This window comes from Oryzias latipes, chromosome 21 (assembly GCF_002234675.1).
Source record: "Oryzias latipes chromosome 21, ASM223467v1".
NCBI lineage: Eukaryota > Metazoa > Chordata > Actinopteri > Beloniformes > Adrianichthyidae > Oryzias > Oryzias latipes.
In genome coordinates, this window is record NC_019879.2 from 26,178,511 (window position 1) to 26,205,829 (window position 27,319).

Sequence of the window (27,319 nt, forward strand, 5' to 3'; positions counted from 1 at the left end):
GTCCTTCCAGCCCTCCAAACCAGCAGCCATAAACAGAAATAAAGGGACATAAATAGAAAAGAATCGTGGACATGTGGTACTTTTAATGTTTGAAGCAAAATACACAATCAAAGATTCACGAATATCTATATATTGTCTCCTTTCTATTCTTTGACTTTTCCTTTGCATCCCTTTGCTTGGTATGGTGCATTTCTGGGGCCATATGTGCTTTTATTACCATTTTACAGCACCAAAGATGAGCTCTAAGCACCGTTATTATGTTGTCAGAGGAGAGTGTGGCCGGGTTGAGATGTCCCATCTTTAGCTTTCTTCACTTGCTAATGCGGACAGGCCCCTTTGAGAGGATGATTATTATGCTGTCAGTGTTTTTCTTTGGAGAACCATTGGCTTGAGTTGTTCCATTTTCTCTGAGATGAGCCCACGCTCTTAAAAGCTGAAGTGCTGCTGTTTTTGTATTTAGCTTTTCTTTTTTTTTCTTCCTTTTCCCAGTTGTGTTGCTGTAACATGAGAGGAGAACTGGACTAGTTGTCCCTTGTAAGTCTGACAGTTGCGTGGTCGAGTATTGTTCGCTGCTTAAATCACTGCTTTGGATCATGGAGGATATAAGTGCACTCTTCTTGGAGACGTTAGTGTTCATTTTTGAACACACATCTCAGAAAAAAGTGACATAGAAGAAGATGATCTAAATCATGGGCTTCCAAACTGAAGCAAAAACATTCTGGATTAAATTTGTGAATTTTTATTCATTTTCTGCATTTCTCCTCCATTGTTGTTTCAAGAGGGGATTCTTAGCTTACATGGGATTTCTTTTTATTCATATTTGTCATTTGTTGGCGATTTTTATCGCGGAACCTGAGAGGTACCAAAGATGATATTTCAAGCTTTAATCAAGGAAAAAAGGATTCCTTTCTTAAGTTGTTTTTTTTTGCCATGATCTTATGTAATAATAAGTCCACAGAGCTTCATTGTTGGGTGACTCCAGTAGACATCTGTGAGCAGAAAAGGGTGAAGTGGCTATTTTTTCTATAGATAGTAGACTTATAAAAGGTGTTAGGCAATGATTATAAAACTGTAAGTTAAACTTTTTAATTAAAGACATTTTATTTAAACAAAATTACAAGTAGGCCTACTATTTTGAGCTTTTTTCCTGTTTGAGAAAAAAGGGAAATAATCAAAGCTCTGATTAAAAAATGGGGAAATTGTTTTTATTATTTTAACACTTTTAATAAAAATGTTATTTTGACTTTATTCTTAAAGTTGGAACATTCAATGAAAATGTAAAAAAAGGAAAAAAATATATAAAAAAATATAAAGTAGGACAATTGTTTACTCTAATTTAAAAAAAAAATCTCTTAACTGTAGTGAAGAGACTAAAGTATAACAAACAAACAAACAAGCAAAGAAATCAAGACAAGTTTTAATTTGAATACTTAAATGGACAACTAAAAAAAAAGATTTGTGATTTTTTGCCCTTTGGTGAATCATGATTTAATACAAAAGATGTGTAATTTACTAATAGAAAATTTGATTTTGATTTGATTTATATACATAACATAACATCATTTAAAATCCATTACTTAATCCATTCATTAGAAAACAAATTTTAATGAGAAACTTGATCTTTTCATTTCTTTATCTGCTCCATACTTTTTACTGATTTATACTTTTTTTTCATTATTCTAAAATGATCACATTTAAGATAATGTTCATATTCTTTTTTTTAGGAAACTGATTTCTTTCTTAAAATATTTTTGGTTCAAATGGACTTTTATTTATTTGATATTTTCCAACTTTATTGTAAGTTTAAGTTTTAAAAACATAAAAGTTTTTGTTTCAACTAAGACGTTTATTCTAAGGAAGGTAATGTTGCTGTACTTAACTTTTGAAACTTTCCCAAAGGAGTGCTTAAAGTAATCAGAGTATTTGCTCAGCTGTCAATCATCTTGTGTGTAGACCCCGCCTCCTACGGAAACAGGGAGGCTGTCCGACACGTGATGGCTTCAGTATGGCGGAGGAGTTGGCTGAGTGTCTCCAGCGCAGCGGCTCCTGAAAGCCCGGCTCCGTGGATGCTTCGGGGGGAAATCCTGCGCGTGACTCTTCTCACTCCAGGTTGTGTGTCGATTGTGTGTTTTCTAAATCAAGCTGTCACCTCTTCTTTGTTAAAAGTTGCTGCGCCCTCCTCCTCTGTCCCGCAGCCAGACAGTTATTTTCCTCCTCAGAGTTTCTACTAAACCTCAGCTACCAAAAAGGATGATGTTGCGCAACACTCCCACAGTTCCGAACCCCCGCGCGCAGCGGTTCTGGCTCCATTCTCACTTTTGGGTTTGTTTTTGTGTGGTGAAAAGTCAACCGAACCCAATCAGAAAAACTTACAACACTGAGCCTAGTTTTTTTGTTTTGTTTTTTTACATTCATATTTATTTTCAGTAAAAGTGGGGCAAAAGCTGCCAGATGTTTAGAACAGTTGCGCCACGCGCTCCAAAGCGCACTAAAGAAACTCTGTTTACCGGCGACTTTAGCTGACAGACAGCGCTTCAGCTGTGGTTTGTGCGCGTGCGTGAGAAGAAAGCGGTGTCTGTGCTGAAGCCGCAGCTTTGGGTGTAAACTCGTGTCTTCATGAAGTGTAAACACAGCAGCAGCGGCGGCAGAAGCAGCAGCAGCGCCGCTACTCGCTCTGCCAAGACTCCCGTGGAGCCTCACCAGTGGAAAGAATTCACGCGCTCTGGCTGAGAGTCACTGCAGGCCCCACAGCAGCAGCAGCGGGGTCACCAGGGAAACGCTCAGATGATGCAGATGGAGACCAAACCCTGTAGACCTTCCACTTCATCACATTAGTGCTCAACATGCAAACTCGCATCATTATGAAAACTTTGACAAAAGCAAAATGTTAGATTTTTTAGGAGGAAATGACCTTGAATGAGTTAAAGGTGAAGTGTGAAGATTTAGTATTTTGTGCAAAACAGTTTGGGCAAAATATTTAAACCAATTTGAGGTAAAAGTTCTTTAAAACTTGTGGATTTCTTTGGGAAAAAATATCCGTATTAGAAATATTGAACCTAGATTCTTTTCATTTTTATTTTTTTTAACAATCTGTCTCTTAATAAACGGTTAAGAAGATGAATGAATGAATGAATGTCTCTTAAAGTTTAAGACCCATCTACGGTTTCCGTTTTCATAAAAAAGAAATCAAAATTACATTTCAGAAAGCAAAAATAATTGACAGAAACTCAATAATAACCAGAAAAGGTTGGTATTATGGGATATTGCTGACTGGATGATGCCATTTGTCCATCGTTTTAACTAAAAAGTTATTCAACATGAAGTGATAAATCATCTAATCAGCGATATCCCATAGTACCTACCTTTTCTGGTTTCTCATTGTCTTTTGTTTTTCTAACATTTTGTTTGCTGAAATGTATTTTTGTTTTGGTTTCTGGAATGTTTCTGAAATGCAATGCTGTTTTTTTTTATTTTTTTTTTAAATATTTGTTTTGCTTTTTTAATTGTGGTTTTGATCTTTAAAATATTTTCGTGTCGAGTGATTTATTGATGTGATTTGTCCTTCAGGGCCACCGTATAAACCTGCCTCCCTATTATCGCCTGGGGTCATTCTTGAAAGAAGTTTTTCAAACCTGAATACATTCTTCAAAACCCAAACTGAACCAATTTCAATGTAGTCATTTGGTGTTTTCCATATTATTATGAAAAATGATCACGACAAAGGCCTGTTCTAGACCTGGTGATGCTTCGTCTTTTAGCCAGTAGAACACCGCCTGTTCAGATGCAATTGTGAGATTACTTGAGAGATCTTTCAGGAATCATGAGATCACTGAGTAATCTCTGGGTTGAAATCTCTTCCCAGACATCCTGTCTAGTGCACATGTGGGCTCCTTCTCCTGCTTATGATTGAGTGTTGATGTCTTGTTTCCTATCCTGACATGATGTCACAAGTAAGAACTTTATTTTACAAGATGAACATTTTGCTGTAAATGGCTTGTGTTATATTTATTTATTTTACCAAATTTGATTTGTTCTGATGGAATACAGTTCTACGTACTACCAGGGACTAGTTAAAACATTTTGCAGTGAGATCAAGGCTGTTCTGATTTTCAAGCACTAGGCGAAAAGTGCCTACTGCATTCCATCCATCCATCCATCCATCCATCCATCCATCCATCCATCCATCCATCCATCCATCCATCCATCCATCCATCCATCCATCCATCCATCCATCCATCCACCCACCCACCCATTTTCATCCACTTCTCCGGAGGACAGGCTTTTCTCTTCCTGGATTATTTCCTCCAGCTCCTCCAAGTTATTCCTTGGCCAGGTGAGAGATGAAGTCTCCTCAGTGCTTTCTGATTCTTTCCCAGGGTGTCCCCTCGTTGGGACATGCCTGGAAACCCCCCCCCCCCCCCCCCCAGGGGGGTTGCAGTTGATGGAAAGGGAAGAAGTATAAGCACTTATTGCAATCTAATAACTAGTAATAACTAGAGGATTAGTAAGACTAGGTGGTTTTTCTCTCTCTGTGGTTTTCACCCTCTTGTTCAGGCAGTTTAGCCCCCAAAGTGAGTGATATTGTGTGTGGCTTACATGATATTTCTTAGCAGTTTGATCTTCTTTAGCCTTGGCATTGTATCTGGAAATGTGTGAACACAAACCAAACCAGTTGGAGACGTGAAATTTATTTGTATCCTCCAACCATTCCAACAGAGTTTGCAGTACTGTATTAGTGTCAAAGCTAACTGATGTACCTCATTCTGGTAGGAAGGATGCTTTGTTGCTTGTGATGCTGCCACATTTAAGGGTCTTTTTAATGATATGAAGCAGGGCTCTGAAAACCATGTCCAAGAATCTTGTCTTCACCTTACCATGTAGTCTTATGTTGTCTTTTAATGCTTTCGTATTAATCAAACTATGACTACCATTGAAACCTGCCTTGAAATGGGCTGGCTTGTAGTAAGGCATCTCAAAATTAAGGATGTCTTCCTGTATATGCCAACTCCGGTTGGTTTTTCTGTTGTTACATCACAACAACGAAGAAGTTTGTGGCGACGGCGGTGCTACTGTTCAGTCTTTGGGTTGATTTTAAAACCAGTAAGCAAAATAAAGATTTGAAGACAGCTCCAGGTTGCTCTGATTTGTTTCTGGTTTGGAGGGAGAACAATCACAGTTCTGCAGCTTTGTATTGGTCTCAGTTTTTTAGAAGACATATTCCAGGAATTTTTCATCATTGTTTTCTTGATGAACCAATTATCTTCCCATCTGCTATTTTTTTCCTTGTTCCTTTCTGGGTTTCTGTGACATGAGTTAATAATCGACAGTAAGTTGGATACTTCCACTAAAGCAATAAAAGCAGACAAGGGGAAGATTCAAATCTGTGAAAGGAATACAGAGAATCGAACTGGCAACCATACAAAAGCTCTCAAGCTCAACTGATGTGATTTGAAGCCTGATGAGTCCTTGTGTTGATCCTTGGGGTCAGCCGATTAGTTCATTGCTCTGAATCATTCTCCCACGTCCAGCCTTTTTATACTGGGTTTTTTCTCACATCACCAGGAATAAACCTATTTTTAATGCTTGCGCTTTGCCAGGACCTCGGCCTAACTTTGAACCTCCGGCAGCATTCTAAGATCAGTTGGCAACCATTTTGCTGTTTGATAGGACATAATTGCTTGTATATTTTTGTGTCTGTTGAGGCTGTTGTAGAGGTTGGGTGCTCTTTGATATTTGAGATTTGTTTACCAGCTTTCTAAACTCTTTTACAAACTTTTACAAGCATGGATAGCAATTATCTCTGGAGATGCATTCTGAAGTAAACATGTTCATCACATCTGGGTTAAAAGGGTTATAAGTTAACATAAAACTAGCTAAAACCAACTGATACTGACACGGAGAAAAAAAACTTTGCGTTGATATGCAACACTTCCCTACCTGTTGGAATTACATTAATTGCGTTAAAGGTTGAAGAGTTGGGGCAATTGGAAGATTGTGTGTTATTTTGTGTCACCCGTGACTTCTTACATGTTATTTTGTGTCACCGGTGACATCTTGGGCTGCGTGGTGGAACAGTGGTTAGAACTCTCGCTGTTAGGCAAGAATATATGTTCCAGCTGGGGACCTGAAACAGAATCACCAATGGGGGACCTTTCTGTGTCATGTCTGTGTGGAGTTTGCATGTTCTCTCAGTGCATGCGTGTGTTTTCTTTGGGGGCTCCGGCTTCCTCCCACAATCCAAAAACATGCACCATTGGTTAATTGGTTACTCTAAATTGTCCCTAGGTGTAAATGTGAATGCGAGTGTGCATGGTCCTGTTTTGACCTGCCTCGTGGCCCTGCAACGGACTGGCGACCTGTCCAGGGTGTTCCCTAACATTGCCCACGGGTTATGTTGACATGTTGACATTCTTTCAACTACTGAAACTCTTCAACCATTTACACAATTAATGTAATTCCTGATTTTGCAGATATGCAACACAGTAAATGTTCCTATGTGTTACAATGCAAAGCTAATTCATGTTCATTGCGTTAAGTCTCAAAGAGTTATTGTATGTCAAAGAACGTGTATTATTTAGGTATCCCTGATGATATCTCTGGTGTTAAAGGTTTAAATTCTGTTATACTTTTTTTGTTGAATCAATGGGACATCATTTGATAACTTGTGCAGTTAAACTTAACATGTTTTTCTGAAATGTATTAGAATGCACCACTTCCTTTTCAGCTCTCTGATTCTTATTTTTGTCTCAAGGGAGATATCATTTTGTTCCCAAAGCTACTTTTATCAGCGTCAGAATCCGTTAGAATTACCCTAATTGCTAAGCGGTCGAAGTGTTACAATAGTTCAAAGATCATGTGTTACTTGCTGTTATCAAAGAGTTAAGGTACATTTCCGTTATATGGTTTCCTTCTTCACACCACTAGATGCCACGCCTTGGTACGAGTTGAGTTTTGATTACCATAGATACTAGCCTCAAAGTGGATGGGTTTGTTGTAAAGCATCTTCATCTTTGAGAATATGTTCATGTGTGAGCCAACCCCACCTTGGTTTTTCTGTTGTGTTACTTCAACGGAGAGCGTTGTGGTTACGGTAGTGCCACTATCCGATCTTTGGGTTCATTTTAGAGCCTTTAAGATTCGAAGAAAACTCCAGGTTGCTGTAATGCTACATTCCCCCTGGGCATTTGCTGTTCATTTAAGAACGCACCATACGCATTCTGTGGTGTTCATACTGGACAAACAGGTAGCGAAAAGGAGGGGCTTCTTTTTTTTTTTTTTTACAGTTCAGTAGCGCATGTCCACCACCGTCAGTTGGAAGAGGCTTTGTATGAAACATCAAAGTGGTACAAATCGAGTGTATCTTGCTCCAGGCTTTTTCTTTCCCAGCTGTTCCGATATATGAAAGACTTGGTGTCATAGAATTCCAGCCGGGCACAGACTGCAATCATTAAATTCTCCTTCATTATCGACACGGGTTTACAGGCATTTACAAAGACTTTACAATGAAAATGGTCACTTGTACACAAGTTGATGTGGCTGGTGCGAATGTAGCTTTCGTTTCTGATTTGGAGGGAGAAGATCATGTTTCCAGACTATAATCAACAAACACATCTGGTGACTCTTTGACCTGCTGGTCATCTGGAGTCTGGTAGCGCTGCAATGCAGCCCATGTCAGTGTGGTTGGAACCACAGCCTCCAGTGTTCTTAAAAGGTATGCCATCATAAAAGTGGAAATGCAGTCAATCAGTGTGGAGTCTAACTCTGATCTGCAGCTTTCAGCTGCCTTCCTTATTCACATTAGAACACAAATGTGCATTTTCTGACAGTTCCAAGTTTCACCCACTCATACACTCTAAGCAACACCACCACACAACCTGATCTGAACCAGAAAATGTTTGTTCAGTTGTTTAAAACGTTCCATGTACGTTTACCTAACCTGCAGCATTGCTACCAATGATTTTTGTCCAGATGTCTCTTGGGCAAAAATCATTTTGTTTCCTTGTCCTGTAAAAATGACAGAATAGCCCAATCAGAAGAGGACCAAGCAATCAATATATTAGGCATTAGGTTTTTGCTTCTAGTTTAGACAAACTCTAGGCAACGCTGTCTATACATGTTTCTAAATAGCAGAAAGAAAATGTTTCAGCTGAGCAAAAACACAAAGTTGAAATCTGGGGAAATGAAACAAGAACATTAGGGTCGTTTGGAGATGATTGAAGGTAAACATGTGAGTATTTATTCATTCTTTCTTCAGTATGTCTACATAAAAACAGGCAAAAGCCAAGAGGTTAAAAGTAAAAGGATTTAGGAAGAGTGTGAGTAATTAGGAAAGTAAAGTGGAGTGGACTTGTGTCATGCAGTACATGCTTGTGCTTGGCTTACTGCCTGGAAATATGTCACTTCCTTCTTTTTCGTCGACTCCAGCTTGTTGCTTTTTTTTGTTACCAAGACAACGACATGGAGATTTTAGTCCACGAATGTCAGCAGGCTTGTGTGCATCATCACTATAATGTCACTTTAATAGTTGGAGGTGAAAATGCAAACAGAATAAAAAAACCAGCAACTGAATAAAATCTAAGTTTTCCTGAGTTTCTCTTCCATTTTCATGCCAAAGCTTTTCGTTTTGAAATTGAGTGGGTGGCAGCGTTTAAAAAACTTTCAGCGTCACTTCTGCGGTAAGTATGGCAGAAGTGTTGTTTTGGCAAAAAAGAGCTAAAACATTTGTTGATCTTCACATTGACCTCATATTAGCAAAAGCACTCCTTTCACCATAATATCAGCGTGTGGGCAACAATTCATGCACATTAAAATGCTGCTCACTTGCTGTGATTAGATGGACGTTTCTTAAATGGCTGCTAGCAAAGACAAAGACTTAAACTAAATTGCTGTTCATAAAGTTATGCAGCTGATTGGTATCAGATCTGCAGTATATACAGTTCTGTCAGATTTCATCTTGGTAAAATCCCCATCAGGCTTCATGGAGACGGTCTCTGTGAGGAGAGCAGGCCTGATCAAAACTCAGAATCTGGTTTCAAATTGGTAGTTAATAATAATAATAATTGATACTTTATTTATCCCACAATGGGGAAATTCTTCTCCACATTTGACCCATCCCCTGGGGGAGCGGTGAGCTGCAGCCAAACCGCGATCGGGAGGCAGTGGCGTTAAGAGTCTTGCCCAAGGATGTTAATTGCTCGCCAGTACCATTGTTCATTCCCCTGGAATTGAACCCTGGATTCCTGCGTGGTAGCCTTTAAAACTTACCAACCGAGCTACCCAGCCGTTTAAACTAAATATAGAAACAACTGCAAATGGGTGTGGCCAACAGCCAATTAAAGAGACCGTTGGGAACAGGAAACAAGTAATAATTGGAATTTAATTTTAAAACAAAGTAGCAAACAATGAGAGAACTCTGGCAGCTAAAAACTTAAACCAAGATGGGAAAAAAGAGGAAATTGGGTTGGGTGTCTGATGTTATTCATGTAAGATTAGTTACAAGATTCAATGAAAATATAAAGTAAAGTGTTTTATAGACTGTAGTTGAAGAGCCACTCTAAAACTTGTATTTTGGTGTTGTTAAGGTCTTATTGTTTCCTATTTCTGATGATGGGGGACATATATGAATGAAATTAAGCTTAAATTTGCATTTTTGTGAATTCATTATTCAAATTGTTGTGAACCAGAAGCAGATGAAATAGTGCAGATTCAAAAAGCCTGTAGGTGTGACGTAGAAGCTACAATTGGCAGGCCACAGCCTCGTCTGTGCTGGCATTTGCCTCAAAACTGTACTACTGGATAGCTCCAATAATACTCACCACTTTTGCTGCAACTGTAAAGTTAGGTTGTGAGGGGCTGTAAGCTAGCGGGAGAGGGTATAAACCAAGGCTATGTCCGAATTCCCACCCTAACCCCTATATAGTGCACTATTTAATGCATACGCCATTTTGGAGTGCTGCCCGAATCTACAACTCCAAAATTTGGTGCCCTAGAAATTTCCCAGAAGTCCATGCGAAAAACCAGTGTGCATCGATGCTCACTAGATTGGCAAATATAGACCACAATGCATTGCGTCAGAGCAATTTTTTCCAAAAAAATGTTTGGTTAATTTTTAGTAGTTAGGGGATAGGGTGGGAATTCAGACGCAACCCAAGAGTTCTCAGCAGTGGGGAAGGAAAGGGGGGCTGGGCTTCTCTTTCTTAAATCTGTTGTCTTATAAAAGAACTCAAGTCTTTTGATTTTGGCTAAGAACTGCATAATAATAATTAATTAAACATTAATTAAAGTTTCCTTTTTTTGCTGTAACATTTGTCTATTTCGCTTTAAAGTGTTTAGGGGACTGTCTTGCTTGCAAAACAAGCCTCCAGTGGTTAGTTGGTGAATAAATTGGACAGCTATTATTTTTAAACGTAATTCAATTCAATTCAATTTTCTTTATTTCAAGCACAAATAAAAATAAACACAAGGGTTTAAAATAGACAGATAAAACAAGACCGTGTGCTTGAAAAGGAGTGGGTTGAAGAGAAATCTTGTATGATCCCACAGCTGTGTTACAACACCTGATGATCTGCGTATATGTTTATTTACAGTTTTTACATGTTATACATTCACAAGAAGTGACATTTTTGTTTTTATTGATCATTTCTTGCCTTGTACAATTCCATCAGTAACATCTTGTAGGTTTTTTTGAATGCATGTAAACTTTTGGTTTGTTGTAAACCTTCATTCAATCCGTTCTATAAATCCACACCACAAATTGAAATGCACATTTATTTTTTTCTTTTGTAGTGTGAATGCACCGCATTTTGAAGTTCAGCTGATTTCTTAAATTGTAACTCCCATTTCTGTCCTTCAACATTTGTTGTTTGTTTATTAGTAGCATGTTATTTCTGGCTTTATACATGATGAGTGCAGTTTTCAGTTTCACTAGTTCCCATAATTTCAATAGTGCGTTTGAAATGCACCTCAATCTGGAAGTTAAGGAAATGCACCTTAGCCTGCAAACTCTAACATTGTTAAGGATGGAGGCAACTAGGAATAACAATGAATTGAGCACCTCGGCAGAGCTGAAGCTTCTGGTGCCTGAGAGATTTGCATTAACATCCGAAAATGCCTCTAATCTATACAAATGCATAGACAAATAAGTAGGAATCTATCTAAATAGCAGATAAGTCTGAAAAACCTGTTGATAAAATCAAAACGTTTTCTATTGTAGTGGTTTTCCTTGCATTTACATTACTGACGTAAAATGCAGGTAAGCAGCATAAAACATTATGTTGCCATAAGCCTTTATTTCTAGCAAGGCCAATTTGTGCACTTTGGTTTGAGCAGACTGTAAGTGTTTTATATAAATATCGCATTTTTAAATAGATATTGTCCTATTTTTCCACTAACAAGAAAAAGGCAGAACTAAGTTAGTCCATAGAAAACAAGCGTTTCCTCTACTCGGTTGAATAATTTATGCTCAATCAGAGCTGAGAGGTTGAAGAGCTTTTCATGGCACGCAGGTTTTTTAATGATTTATTTCAGAAACTAGGCAAGGGGGGTCTCTTTAATTGTTGTTTACATCTCGCTGTCCAACTGCATGTTATTTTAATGCCACTAAGATTGTGCCTGACAGCTTTCAAAGTGCTTTGGAAATGTTTATTAAGTTGCTAGAACTGTTTTTCTGTCTGGCATCATGAAAAATTCAAGTTTCATTCATAAAAAAACGACATGTCTGCCAGTTTAAAGTGTAAGAACTGTTTTCAATAGGATGGTTGAGGAAAAAAACTGTTGAAATTTGAGAGCAAAAATGTAAATGTACTAGAAAAACTTGTAGAACCAAGAACACACGAGGCTTTTGTCCATTCGTATTGACCTAAAGAGGCAGTGAGTGTGCGTGAAATGCTTCATGTATTTTTTACCAGTTCTGTCTTTGACCTGAAGGTTTGACCTGAATATCTATTTATCATCCGTGACATTTGGACGTCATGTGGGCTGTGCGAAGTTTGCATACAAGTTGTTTTGAGAAAACTAAACAAAAGCAGTCTGTCTGTGTTATTCGTTGTACTCTGTTTACACCTGTCGGATTTAAAACCTCTACTATGTTTGTTTCTTTTATTTATTAAGAGAAAGGCAAATATCCACAAGTTTAATGTTGGTAATTATGTATAGTTGTTGAAGCACAAATGACTGGTTTTAATTTAGTTTTTTTCACAGGTTATGTATTTTACTTTAGGAGTGTATTTCCTAAACTGACCTTGATGGCTAAAGAATTCACCTCTACATAAAATGTAATGACTTATCACAAAGTTGATGTTTTTGAGTTAAATATTATGAATGATCACCATTGGTATGACCTAAAATCAAAATCAGTTTCCTGCGTCTTCTGAGAAGTCTTAAATGAACTTCTTTTAATTTAGTCAGTTTCTCTGGTTCCTCAGATGTCATAGGTACGTAGACTGTGATTAGTCAAACAGGGTTGGGTTCTAATTATTCACACAGTCAAATTTGTTTCCTTTAAAATAAATTAATAGGAGTTTGAGAGGGTATTTTTTAAATTGAATCCCAACCCTAACCCTTCACAAACACCTACACAAAGAGCTGTTCTTGTTCCTTAAACATAACTGTTCCAGCAGTGGATGCAGTTTATTTTTTCACAAACAGATATGTGGCTGGAAAGTGATTATTTTTCGTTGTTGCAACCCAAAATAAAGTTTCATTAGCAAAGTTTGTTTGCTGAGTGTGAAATGAAAGTCAAATGATGAGAGAACGATGGATAACTTTGTACAAGAGATGAAAAAATACAACTTTATGAAAATGTGTGGGCGGAGCTGTGGTTGTTTCTTTTTCCACCCTGGTGGTTACTAACCTGGTCATCAGTACCTACTTACTTGCTTATTTTTTAGCCCAGTTTCTGCCGATCAACAGGATCAGGTTAATCCAGCTGAGAAATGACTGAACACGCCTTATCTACGTAATCACCAGTAAATAGGGTGTGTTTAGCTGGAAGACAAACAGGGTAGCCTTTGAGGGTTAAGGACAGACCACTGCTCTTGAGGGTAGAATTAAATCCTTAGGCTAAACTTGACGTATTTGTCCGGCTTCATCAGTTTGGTTGATCCCATCTGCAGTCAATGAATAGACAACTGCCACAAACTAAGAACTTTAGAGGAGTCTTAGATCAGCATTAGTAGAGGATAACTCAAAACTGCTTGCTTTATAAAATTTGGAGTATACTGATCTTAATTAATAACTTTAGAGCCAACTTACCGGTAAGTATAGAGTGCCTGTACTCTAAGATGACTGAGATGAAAGTAGCTTATCTTAAATGTTAATTCTTTCCTACTTGTCACAGACGTTTGTTGTCCCTTGATATACAATTCAAGGCTTCATCTTTTCATCATCATTATTGTCTGACTTTCTTCCTTTATTCCTCACAGTGCTACTGTTGGGCAAAGGAAGTTGAACCCTCTTCAGAAGTGACCACAGTGACCTCATGGGGCCCCCAGTGATGACGCCCTGAGAAACAGTCCTTCTGTGTTCCATCTTAGCTTAGCTTGGAAACACACGACGTCTGCTTCACCGAACTCAGCGGGAGCACTGACAACCCCCAAATGTTCTCCACTGCCCCTGTTTCACGTCTGCACGAGCAACCAAAACATGAACTCTCACAATCATCAAGGTAAGGCCCAAAAAAGATTTGTTGATTCGTCGATGCAAACACACTTTTTGCTATAAAAGCTGCAGTTGGTTTTCTTCTCTTTAACTGTGCATGGTTTTTGTGTGAGTCCTTCAACAGATTTAAACTAACAAGCAGTTAGGTTGCATTCATAAATGATGACTTTAGAAAGGGCTCGATTTGTCACGTTGGCTCTGCAAAAATCCCTCCCTAATCACAACCATGACTGAGGTTTTAGACTTTTTACTTCTTCAGATTGACCATGTCAAAGACCAGTTCTTTCTTCTTTTCTGCTCTTGATTTGTTTATTGAAGTCATTTCAAGAGGAACCAAATCCCAGCTGGTTGTTTCTTGCTGTGCTATTAATGGCCTCAGTGCTTGCATCAACCTCTTGTCTGTTGAACTGTGGTTGGGTCGGGAGCCAAAAGCATTTGCGTCAGCAGCAAAGTTTTAGGTCGTCACATAGTGGGGAATGCTGGCATGAGACAGAGGTATCTGTGATTTGTATCATCGTGTTCCTCTTCGTAACTTTTTGAATGCATCTTGTTACATAATTGAAACTCTGTGTGGGCCATTGCTTTGCTTGTTTTTTCTTTTCATGTCTTAGCCTGCCTTGTTCATTTCCCAGATTGTGTCTATTCAACTTTGAGGTTTTCAGCAGATCTTTTCTAGTTTCAGTTTTTGGATATTTTGCTTTTTTTTTGTCTTTAAAACCGTTTGACATGTGGGATAGATCCTCCTGTGAGTTGCACAGCACCTAAAAACTTTTTGCCTGACTTGAACTTGGATGGCAGCAGCTGCAGTGTTGACTCGCTGCTCTGCATTTTCAAACTGATCTCTCGCCTTGCTGTCAGAATGAGAACAAACTCTCCACCGCAACACCTCCTTTCTGTGGTCTCCTCTCCGGCAGAAGCAACCGGTGGCCTGTCCTGGCTGAGAGGCATCCTGCATTAATAAATTGCAGCAACTCCCCTGTCTGGAAGTGAAACAGAGAGGAGGCGTCGGCTGCTGGAGGCTATAGAGAGAATGTTAAAAATGCTCGGGCTTGTGCAAAATAATCAAAGGGGTGGAAACAAACAAATGGTTAATTTAATAATTGCTTATATTCTTTGTCCAGCCATGTTTCTGCCACCTTAAGAATTTTTCTTTTACCTTGTCTATTGCTGCATTTAGCTGGTTGTGTAGAGAATCTGGCAGCTTTTTTTAAATTCCATTTTGTAGAACTGGCATTTTTTCAATACTATTTGTTTCCAAAGCATCTCACTGTTTTTATAGGTATTTCCCTCAATTTGGGAGAACTTCTTGTTCACATTTGTGCAGGACCTTCTCTAGATGTAGTATGTTTTGGGACTCTTTCACAGTGGACTGTTTTTTTTTTACCCCATAAGGTCATTTTACTTTGCTCACTAAGGGTCTTTTACCTCAATAGTTTGACTGTAGTGTATGGACGGTGCCAGAGAGGGCGCTGTTGGAGAATCAACATCTACAGTGGGGCAAAAAAGAATTTAGTCAGCCACCAATTCTGCAAGGTCTCCCACCTAAAAAGATGAGAGAGGCATGCCATTTTTATTACAGGTATACCTCAACTATGAGAAACAAAATGAGAAAAATAATCCAGAAAGTCACATTGTCTGATTTTTTTAAGAATTAATTAGTAAATTATGGTGGAAAATAAGTATTTGGTCACCAAAAAACAAGCAAGATTTGTGGCTCTCACTGTAATTTCTTCTGTCCTCCACTGGTTACCTGTATTAATGGCACCTGTTTGAATTTGTTATCTATATTAAAGACACCTGTCCACAACCTGAAACAGTCACACTCCAAACTCTACTATGGCCAAAACCAAAGAGCTGTCTAAGGACACCAGAAACAAAATTGTTTTTAAAATCAGTAAAATTGTCATTTTTGTTTCAATACTAATACGCATAGATTTTTCAGACTTGTAATATAAAGTTTGGATTTCGTAGGAGGTTTTTTTGCTCTTATTTTAATGTTTTTTTTTGTGTGACCAACTAAAACCCTTTAAAGTTTCCTAAAAAGTATTAGATTGTTCATAATTTCCATTTATTTCCATTTATGCTAGATGTTTACTAAAATGATATTACCCAAAACAAAGCCTTTTTTCAGTGTTAATGTTAAGGTTTCTGCAATCACAGCATCATTTAGCTGTTTTTCTCTAAACATCTGTAAACTTTAAAGACAGTTCTCAGCAGAAAAAATAATGTGGACTTTAAATAGTTTGTTATTTGTGATCAAAGGGAAATGCCGAATTTCGAAATACTGGGCCAAAGTTACTCCTTTGCTGTAGAGTGATTATTGGAGGTGTGCTTTTTGACTAAATAGTCCGGAAATGGAAAGATTTAAAAAAATAAATTCAAGCAGCATCTTTTATTTTTCCATGTCCAAAAGTCTTTTCTGCAGAATATTTAAGCTCATGCGACATTTTTAAACTTTAAAAGTGAGATATATTTTAATTTCTTCCCTTTTTTTCCCCTGTAGTTTCTTTTAAATGGCTCATAATCACTAACTTCACTCAGACTTGCTTCTATCAAAAGCTTTCAGTGGTAGATTAGAAGAAAGCAGCTCGATCTGGTCCAGGCCACTGAAAATGTAAAATAATCTTCAAAAGGAGAGCTTAACACCTGCTTGGCCCCATGATGGTTCTTCCTCTGCGGATGGATGGCAGTGTGACAGAGAAAAGGCTGGAGTGGTAATTGTTGGGTTTTAGTTAAAAGCTTTGGAAATTGTCATGAAGCAAAACACCGCTAAAAAGAGCACATAGAAGTGAGAAGCAGAGACATTTTACAGACACAGAAATGCATTTGTTGCTTCTGCAGAACGCTCCTTGGGGGGCAGATGGATGGAAATCAGAGTAAATTCTGATTTTAAAAAAAAAGGAAGACAATGAAAGCAGCACTGGGTAACTTGAATTAATGCTTCACCATTGTCTTCCTTTTCACTGATATTCAGAATATCTGATTCTAGTAATTACATAGAGGAATTTCTTCAGCCTGGAATAAAACCGGAGATGAGTTTTGGTTTGTTCTCTGAAGATGTTCTTTTGCCTAAGAAGAGGGTTTTTCTTTCCAATCTACTAGCTAAAAGCTATCCTAAATCTTTCTGGCCTTTAAGCCAGTAAGCTGGAATGCTTGGAAAGCGTTCCCTCTGAGGGGGCAGTTCTGTGGCAGCTGAATCTTGAAACTATTTTTAATGACAAGAAGTGGTGCTAAATATAACCAGTGTGGATTCAGCCAGGTTGTGGAGTCTGTTAAAGATGGCGAGATTTCCAATCTGGAGATTAACTGAAGAACTGACCTCTACTGTGAAGATTACGGGTGAAATGAGACTCCCGCTGTTATGAAAAATGCTCGGATGCACGCAGAGGAGACTCCCTCTGCAGATGTTACGGCACATCTGGCTGACAGGTGTGATCTGCAGGTCAACTGGGGACAGTGGGGAGGAGGGGGGAGGAAGGTCCGGCGGGTCTCTGAGGACATAATCCTTCTCTGCAGCATACAAAATCAGAAGTTCACAGCGGTTACGCAATCCCTGCGAGGAGGGGCTCAGCTTCTCCAGCTGGAATGAACTTTTTCAGGGATTAAACCAGGGGAAAAAGCTGCTGCAGAGGTTTGATGGACAGTCCTGGCTGGCAGGTTTGTCCTCATGTTACCACTGAACTGATGTAAGGATCCACATGTTGGATGCCCATCTACCAAAAACCGACTCGGGTCAGTGGGTGCCATAAGGAAAGTGGTAACATTGATCATTTTCATGTGCTTTTGCTGCTCAGCTGTAACAGCTCCGTCTTCAAAGACATTTCCCAGAGATAGTTAACCTGCAGAAGCCTGTTATATGCTGTGTTTGCAGCTCAGCCAGGAAGCAGCAGAGAGCTCATTACAGACACAGTCTTTTTGCTTTGGTTCTACTCAGAAGGTCATGATTGAGGACGTTCTCTGCCTGTCCAGGTACAGTTGCTGCTTAAAGCCTTAACGCTGTGTCACACAGCCGTTACGGACACTTTGCACATAATGCACGGACGAACATTGGTCATACGTGAATGTAGGTGGAAAAAGGGAAAAAAGGTTGAGGTCTTTACGTAAAATTTTTCCAGATGTATTACAAATGTACCACTTTTAAACCACGGAAGAAGTATGAATAAACCACGCAAAGAACACGTAAATTAACGTAGAAAATACGAATGTTTTATTTATGAAGTCAAGATTGTTGCAATTTAAAGATTTAGTAAAATAGAAATAGCAAACTTTATTAGCCATGCTCAAAGTCAGAAACAGAAAGCCTAAAATATTTGTTTTTACCTCAGAATAGGCCGGCACAATAAATCGCGAATGTATCGTTATCGCAATATCAAGCTGTGCAATTCGCATATCGCAAAAGATGACGAAAATTGCAATAAATGGTTACCTTAAAGGTGCAAAATTAATCTTATGGCAGCTTGAAGTGTTGAACGGATCAAACGAATCCCTTTATGCATTTGACCATTCGGATGGACCCCTTCATGGTGTAGACTAATTGGATTGAGCCCTTTTATGTCAGATGCTGGCCTCCTAGGTAGACTAGGGTTGACTATTATTTAAATTACAATGTTGCAGTAAAATAAAATTATGTTTTTGGTTGTTTTTCTATTTGTTCATTTATTGCAAGCTATATCGTCACTGCAATATTGATCACATTGCGAGTTTTCCTCATATTGTGCAGCACTACCTCAGAAGATAAAAATCACAGGAGGAGATGTGATTTTAAGTTTCAAGTTGCTCGTACTGCTTTAAAGCAGAAATATTTTGCTTTTGTCAGGGTAAAGTTTGGAGTGCTCAGCAGGAAATTCTGAAAAGTTAATTTTTTAATTTAAAAAAGTATTTATCAAGGAGAAACTTGACCTTTTGTAATTTGTAGATGCTGTGTAGTTTGTGTGACATCCTACAGGCACGTAGGTGCACACCCCATGGCATTCGCAATCGGGCGGTAGAGGCCAGTACTCGCACCTTACTAACCACTAGAGTGTGGCATAAGTGCATTGTACAAATCATCACACATATTTCATAATTGTGAAATTCATAAATATTTGGACAGAGACACATTCTTTCTAATGTAGTTTCTCTATATTACCACTGTGAATTTTAAATAAAACAACTCAGATGCCATTGAAGTTCAGACTTTCAGCATTTATTCCATGGGTTAAACAAAAAGATTGCATAAAAATGTGGAAAAACCGAAGCATTTTTTAAACACAATCCCTTCATGTCATGGGCTCCCATGGAATAAAAGCTGAAAGTCTGCACTTCAATGGCATCTGAGTTGTTTTATTTAAAATTCCCTGTGGTAATGTACAGAAACTAAATTGGAAAGAATGTGTCTCTGTCCAAATATTTATGGTCCTGACTGTATACATTCTAATTTCACGACGTCCCTTGTGGTGGTGGAGACGAGGCTCTAGGGAACTGCAAGTCACACCTACGTTCCCCTTAAGATTCAGCCGCTCCTCTATATGACCCTCCATGGACCCGGACAATCCAAACACCTGCAGCACCCATACGGATCACCCCCTGTACGGGTGCATGTAACGAAGTCTTAAGCTAGAAGCATGGCAACATTTCACTGATCTTCATCTGATAAAACCCAAACAGCGGAAGAATCACCTGGAGGGTTAGAATTCCTTTATCTACAAAATGTTGTAAAATCATTAATTAAGTTTTGTCAGGATTTGTGCTCAGAAAGGTTTTGAACTCTTTTCTGTTTTGTTTTTTTCCTGTGATAGTACAGGCTGACCTTTCAGCATCTGTGAGAATCTTTCTAAACTGGATTAAAGTCTACAACAAGGGTACCAAAAATATTATGATGTTGCAGTTTCTCAAAATGATTAAAATAAATAAATAAACAGCTCTGATTATGTTGGAGGATCTCCGCATTAGGGGCGACAGTGGCTCAGGTGGTTGAGCGGGTCGTCCAATGACCGAAGGGTTGGCGGTTCGATCCCCGCTCCCACCAGTCAAAATGTCGTTGTGTTCTTGGGCAAGACACTTCACCCTCCTTGCCTTCAGTGTGGCTCCACTGGTGTGTGAATGTGCATGAATGGTCCCGGTGATGGTCAGAGGGGCCATAGGCGCGAAATGGCAGCCATGCCTCTGTCAGTCGGCCCCAGGGCAGCTGTGGCTACAACCGTAGCTTACCGTCACCAAGTATGAATGAGGAGTGAATGAATAATGGACACAATGTAAGCGCTTTGAGTGTCTTGAAAAGCGCAGATAAATCCAATCCATTATTATTATTATTATTATTATCAAAACTAACCGTATGTTCACATGAAGGGGCATAAGAGCTTAGCTTCTAAATTTAAAAGGTAAAAAGCCCTGTTAAGCCGGAAAGGTTTCAGTCTGAGCTGTGTGAAGACACAGACATTTTAACCTTGTATTGGATAAACATGCTTGCTATTTTGGATTTTCGGGGATAAACGAGTGGGTGGTTGTTTTTCTAAATGCCAAGTATATTTTTCAGGTATAATTAGCCGCAGTCAGTGAACTTTAAAGATCTCTGAACTTTTAAAACGGGCAAATTAAGATTAAAACGTAAACAGCCGGCGCTTGAATGGGTAATTTTCTTTTTATTTATTTCTTTTTTTTGAGAACTGGATCTGAAAAAGAAAGGAGGAACAGTTTAGTATTGTAAATGCAAAAGTCTTTTACATTCTGTAAATGTAAAAGACTTATTTATGGGATTAGTTTAATAAATGATCCCCTCATCTTCAACGACTCAATGAGGATTAACATTTTTCATGAAATCTTAAATGCTATGATGGAGTGCTACACTGATTGGCTGTTAAAGTGTAAATTCAGTCTTTTTAGATCAATTTGCGTGCGAAATAGAGAATTAAGTTGAGTGGTTTGATATTCAACCTTAATCAGAACACCCTTAAGCATGATGGGTGACTGCAACTTATATTCAATTGATTCATTTGTAACCTGAAATGACCAACATATGAGAAAGTGATCATATTTACTGAATGGACATGTAGAAGTGTAATTGCTTCCATTGTTCAGTGGTCGTTGATTGTGTTTTTCACCCTTTTACTGACAAATGTCTGAATGAATTCACTCATCTCTCGTGTCACTGTGGAAGAATGTTGGCTCCACTTCTTTAAAAGCTCATGTCTGTCTATTGAGGTTTGTAAGCATTCATGCATCTGCAACACTGCAAGCCTTTTTCTGTTTTCATCTTCTTGTTTTTTTGCTTGTAAGCGCTGAGATTAAGATCACTAATAGCGTGTGAGTGTTGAAGTAATCAAATTTTATTCAAGCTTTTGCTGTTAGACAGTTGCCCTCAAATTTGCCTGAGGGAAAGCTCTGGTGCACAGAGGAGACCGCGGTCAGAGTGCAATGTTGAGCTGTGTGGCTGTATAACAAGCCCAGATCGTCAAACCTCAAACAACAGCGCATCAGCACAAGTATCTCACACCAACCATACAGTCAGTTTGAGATTTTTGTGCCAAAGGAGAATTGAACCAACTGTACAGTTGGTCTTGGATGCTTGTGCTGAAGAAGAAAAACCAACCATACAGTTGATTTTAGATGTTTGTATTGAAGAAGAGAGAACCAACCGTACAGCTGGTTATATCTGTGCTAACGAAGAGTTGAAAAAACCATATAGTTGGTTTCAGATGTTTGTACCGAATAAGAAAGTACCAACCCTGAAGTAAGTCTAGGATATTTGTGCTGAAGAAGAACCAATCGTATAGCCAGTTTCAGATCCTTGTACTAAAGAAGAATAGAACCAACTATACAGTTGTTTTCAGATCCTTGTGTTGAATAAGAAAATGCCAGCCGTACAGTCAGTTTGAGTCAGTTTGTGCTAAAGAAAAAAGGACTGACGTACTGTTGGTTTCACATCCTTGTACTAAGAAAAAAAAGAACTGTTTCTGAACCTTAAACTGAAGAAGGATAGAACCAACTGTACTGTTTGTTTCAGAAGTTTGTATTGAAGAACAAAGAACCAACCGTACTGTCAGTTTCAGATGTTTGTAGTGATCTGCTATGGATGGTTGACATCAGACCTGTCCGTGTTGTTCTTGGTTGCAACAGTTTTGTTTTGTTTTGTTTTTTCTGCGTTCCCATAAGTTTTGACAATAAGCATCCTGACTGAAGCTTGTAGCTCTTTACAAAGTTTCACTGGGAGCAGAGCCACTATTAGTGTGTACATAGGACGTAAAAGCCTTTAAAATATAAAATTTGGGTCTCATTTTTCTTTGCAATTTTCCTTTTATCACTTTCCCTATTTTGATTATAAAGGCAATGCTAATGCTTTTCTTCTTGACATTACAAACTAACAATCTTACAATCGTTTGTTTTTGTTGAAAAAACTCATAAATCCTCTAGCAATTCATCAGTTACCTGTGATTGACCGCATCTGGCTGCTTCTTCTACATTATAGACTGTTGGCTTGTTTTTTGCAAAAATGTTCTAAATCTGTGGACAATTTTCCAATTATGGGGAGCCTTTGTTTTTGTTGCACCCAATCGTAGCCAATAGACTGATCATTTCCTCACAGCTGTACAGCAGACAGTACACTGGAGCAGTATCACAGCTAAGACATTGCAGAAAACTGCACAGAAAAAGGTTTTGTCTTCTCTGCAGTATTGAAATGTCGGTGTTGGTTTGTGGTCACACTGACAGCACTGAAAGCTAAAGACGGCTAATGAGAGAACTGAGAGCTAATGCGCGTCTTGGCATTAGCCACAAAACAAGTGTCCCCTCCCTTTTATGAGATCAAGAAATGCTGACTCTAGGTGAAATGCTTGCAAATATGACTGTATATGTGAATGTTACTGTGGCCTGACAGAGATGCAGTGTCAGAGAATTGTCTTCGCAGACAATTGTTTTTTTCCTGCATTATTTTCTAAAAGTTATAATTCAGTAGTACCTCATTAGAATTTGGAACGATTTATTGGACACCTATAGTGGTACTTGATTTTATAGACACCTCGTTAAACAAGTCTAAGCAGCGAAAATCCTGTTTTAGAAAACCGGTATGTCCCCCCCCCCGTTTTAACCCTTAACCTGCAACACCTAAATAACACGCACTCTTTGACACCGTAGCATTTACGCAATCAATGTAATTCCAGCGGATTCTGAAGCTGCTGCTTTTTTGTGCTTCAGAATCCGCTGGAATTGCGTTGATCGCGTAAACGCTTAAAGAGTTTCCATAAGTCAGAGAAAGGGTTAAATGACGCAATTTTGACATTTTCCAAAGTGTAAAGAGACAATGTAAAGAGAAAGCAAGACAGGAAGAACAAGGCTCTAGTCTAGACTAACTTTAATGCAAATGCATTATTGCCATGCATTATCTTCCCACAGTCTTTTACAATAGATGCAGTGCATTACATTATGGGTTTTACTGTATCCGAGCTAAAAAACTGCTTAAAACATTCTCTTGAGCATGTATAGCCTTGAAGTTATAGTAGGATTACATCACTCAGCACACCAATGCCTCCTTATAGTTTACTAAATCAGCAGCAGAAGCTTAACTATAAGCTTCAGGATGATTTTTGTTCTTTAAAATGACTATTTCTTTCTGTTTTACTATCTTCCTCCCTCGCTCTCTTCACTGAAATTCCTATTAAAACCGTTATGAATTATTTGTCAGTAAAATTAGGCAAAAACAGGATTTATTACATCATAGAATCTATTTTCTCCACCCTCAAACTGCATTTGCAGCTGCTTTTCTCTATTTTCTCTTAATAATAATGTCTTCTCTTTGTGCTGTCAAAAAGTAAAATTTCGTTAAATGTGATATTACTGCATAATTCACTGGTTGTATTAATGAAGCTGTCTATCACACCTCAACCCATTTCTGCATTTTTGTTTTGCAAAAAAACCTATATCCCTTTCCTATCTATCTATCTATCTATCTATCTATCTGTCTGTCTGTCTGTCTGTCTGTCTGTCTGTCTGTCTGTCTGTCTGTCTGTCTGTCTGTCTGTCTGTCTGTCTGTCTGTCTGTCTGTCTGTCTGTCTGTCCGTCCGTCCGTCCGTCCGTCCGTCCGTCCGTCCGTCCGTCCGTCCGTCCGTCCGTCCGTCCGTCCGTCCGTCCGTCCAATAATTGAGGCTAAACTGAAATGGCCGCTATAAATGCCTCACATTGTAGTTACAATAATTGGATCAAACAGTCACCTTCACTTGTAGAGCGGCACCTTTTTACTGTACGTTGTGGGCTTTACCGTTCTACTGACATTTAGGATCTTGTAATAACCACCGATTTTGCAGGGCAATCTCCATTTTATTACAATCGGTGTGGAGAAAAAATACAATCACAATAGATTGCTTGCGCCACAGTGCAGTGAGCCCCCTCTGGACAGCGCCGCGGGCCTTTCGGGTGACCTGCCATGACGGACTAGAATGGTTTCTAATCGAACTGGCAACACTAAGTCCTTGTTACTTTTTTAACAAAAAAAAATGTAATCTTTCTTTTTCTTTGCTTTCATCGCCTGAAGCTTCTTCTGTTCACCTTATCTGATATGACCAGATGTAACCCGGCCAATCGGATATGGATTTGTGCCTTTCTCTATCTTTGATTGGTGTAGACCAGGAAAAGTATTTGATAAAACTTGAGTTTTTTTTGGATTGCACCATTGAGAAATTAAGTGTGCAACCAAATTAGTCATATTCTAAAGTTCTAAAGTAGAAGAAGTCCAAATTGAGACATAAGGCCACAAAGACCTTTAACATTACGGGGGGGCTCTTTGGAGAACTGATATTGCTGAGCAACAACTTTTTGTTTGCAAAAGTAGAAGTTTTGGGCTTCTAGAAAGAAATTTCTACTTCAAACCTAAATGGGAAACATTGCAACCCAAACTTGGAATGAGAATCAAATGTTTTTTTTTTAATTTACATTGAAATAGTGTGGTATCCTGACAGGAGACATGTTTTTATTGTTTATTTGTTGTTGTTAATTTGTTTTTACTTTTTTTCATTCTCCTTTCTTTTGCGTAATCCCGTTAGGGGTCACCACCTCATCCCCTGTCACGCCAGTCTCACTCATGTCCTGTTTCATTCAATCGATAGTCTGTGACCAGTTGTCGGCAAATAATCATGCCCTCAGTCTGTTCATTGGTGCTATAAATAGTTAGGATTTATGCACCGCCACTTACAAATGCATTATATATGTAGAACAGAGGAGATTTTGTTGACAGCACAGATCTAAACAGGGCCCCCCAAACTCCTTTGTGTGTACCAGACATTCATGCCAAAGAACCCATAAACCGACAACACAGGACCTATAAACAAACATATACATAGACCCGGGACAAACAAAAACATTCTTAAAAATGGAAGAAAAGGATATTTACTTGTCTGTAACAGCATGAAGCTGTGATTTTGATTGGATGCACAAAAATTCAGACAAAAGCTCTAATCTGGGAAAAGACTGCCACCCCTGCTGTCTTGTCTGTTAGCATTCATTAAATACTTTTCACAGAGTCTTGGGAAAAAAAAGCCTGAGTTAGATGGCAACTTTAAGGCTCCGAGTGTTGCCATGATTTTAAAGTTTCTAAGAAAAATGTAATTATCTAAAAATATGTCATCTGTTTGATGACAACAGACTGTAGTTTCTCATTTGGTTGGAACTGGCCTCTAAAGAACTGTGTAGGGGACAGGAATACTTTGGACTTGGGTCTGAGAAGTCCTTAGTTGGTGTCCTTAGGCCTACTTCAGGGTTAGCTAGCCCTGGCCGACTCACATCACACCCTTCGTTCCGTGCTGTACCAACATCACGAACAGTTGATTGTTCGCCGGCTCCACTCTAAAACTCTTTGGCGGTTTTTTACAGTTATTGTTTGCTGCAACTTAGGTTATTACAATTTGTTGAAAATTTCTTTGGTTGTCAATTTCTGTGATTTTTTGGTGAGACAGATTTGTTTTGTAAAACTTTTTAACAGATACTTAACTTTTACTACAGAGTTTTTTGTCATGTTTTACAGTTATTGGTCTCATATTCTCCGTTTTGCCTATTTATACTACAGATAGGACTAGTAATTGTAGGAATCTCTGTTCTGTTTGTGCTCACAGCACAGCCACACTGTGCTGTGGTACACAGTTGCAGACAGGCATTCTATGTTCTTTGGCAGAAAAAAAATATTTACTTTATATAAGAAAATAAGATTTACTTTAGTTGTTATTGTTTTTTTACTCTGAACTACCTATTATTAATTATATTTATAATTGTTAATATTATAAAAATGATAATTATCAGCCGTGCTTGGTTACCTGAGTCAGAGTTTGACTTCTCAACCACAAGTTACCCCAATGACAACAAATAACAAATGTCTAACTGAAGTACCAAGAACAGCAAGATCCCGGACGAGCCCCCAATTAGTTATCACCCACGGCTTTGATAGGATAAGATAGAGTTAACACTCTATCTGTCTCACCGAGAGAAGATTTACATAGTAACCTGTTGCAAAAAAATTAAAATACTGTAAAGGAAAACTTTGAGAAGCTAAATGAAGAACAGTACTCAAAAACCACTGGATCAGGTTTTATAAAAAGAAAATTAATATACATATACTATTTACAAATGTTTACTAACACATGTACTAATCTATAGTAATGTTAAGCAGCTCAAATACAACAAAGGAATCAGCCAAGTGGATGATGCTCAAAATGAAGGGGAGGTTAGCCAAATGTGCTCCTGCTACGCCAAAGGTTCTCAGCCTTTAAATCTGGCCCCATCTGATCAGCCTTGCACAAAGAGCTGACCTCAATCAACTGGCTTCAATCAGCTGCTATCATCAGCTGGTTTAAACTGACGTGTGTACACACAAACAAAAACAAGACATGAAGTTCACACTAAGTCTATTTCATTTTCCTTTTTTTTTAACCTGACAAAATACCTTAATCCCATCTGGTGGATTATTGACACTGACTTTATATGACAGCAGGAACTTAAAATATATAAATCTGACAAATAAAAACTAACTTTTTGGATTAGTTAACAATGAAAATAATTATGAATTGTTATGTATGAGTCTCTATTTCTTTTTATATTTATTGTTATGTACAGAAACAATAGGTCAGACACTTCTGAAGTCTGGCCACATTCAAATTTCCACCGGCCCTCATTCTCCTGTCATAAAATCAATAATATGAGATGCCCAGCACTTTCCAAGAACTGTGTGTACGAGTTCTCTGTTGTGACTGGCTAAATTATGTATTTGTGATAGTAAACCTGAGACAACAACCTGGGGCTACTTGATCTTTAGAGCCTTCAGGGCCAACCAAGAAGAACAGACTCATTGGTTTCTTTGATCAAAACCACAACAGTTTGTACTTCTAAATAAGATAATTATTTGTGTTACTTCCATGTTCACATGAATTAAATTTAGAAGTTTATAGTGAAAATCTAATCATGAATAATATGTAGCATTTTTATATGAACAGATTTAATGTTAACAAAAGCTTTTTTTCCCCAGACAGACAATTCTTTTTTTCTGGTCTGCAAATCAGAAATTCACTATAATTTTGGGTAAAAGTTTATTTAGATATATTTCTGTTTCAATAGAGGAAATGAAAATATCCCATTGCAATAACATTTATAATAAATATTTCATTCAAATTTATTGTAAATCATAAGGGTTATCATGAGGAATGCTGGCTG

The 27,319-nt window shown here is 38.3% G+C and overlaps 1 protein-coding gene across 3 annotated transcripts in view; it reads left to right on the forward strand.

The window, feature by feature from the left end:
* The first annotated feature begins 1,979 nt into the window (after window positions 1-1,979).
* The window catches only part of LOC101157017 (histone deacetylase 4), a 136,993-nt gene continuing 111,653 nt past the window's right edge, over window positions 1,980-27,319 (forward strand). For 2 of the 3 annotated variants that reach the window (XM_020713280.2, XM_011489953.3), the window contains exons 1-2: window positions 1,980-2,109; window positions 13,422-13,663. Coding sequence is in view for 2 of the 3 variants with exons in the window: in XM_011489953.3 (XP_011488255.1) it covers window positions 13,642-13,663 (22 nt within the window). In the remaining variant the exon portion in view is untranslated. Of the gene's footprint in view, window positions 2,110-3,812; window positions 3,951-13,421; window positions 13,664-27,319 lie in introns of those variants that run through there. The other variant, XM_020713279.2, reaches the window with a different exon arrangement.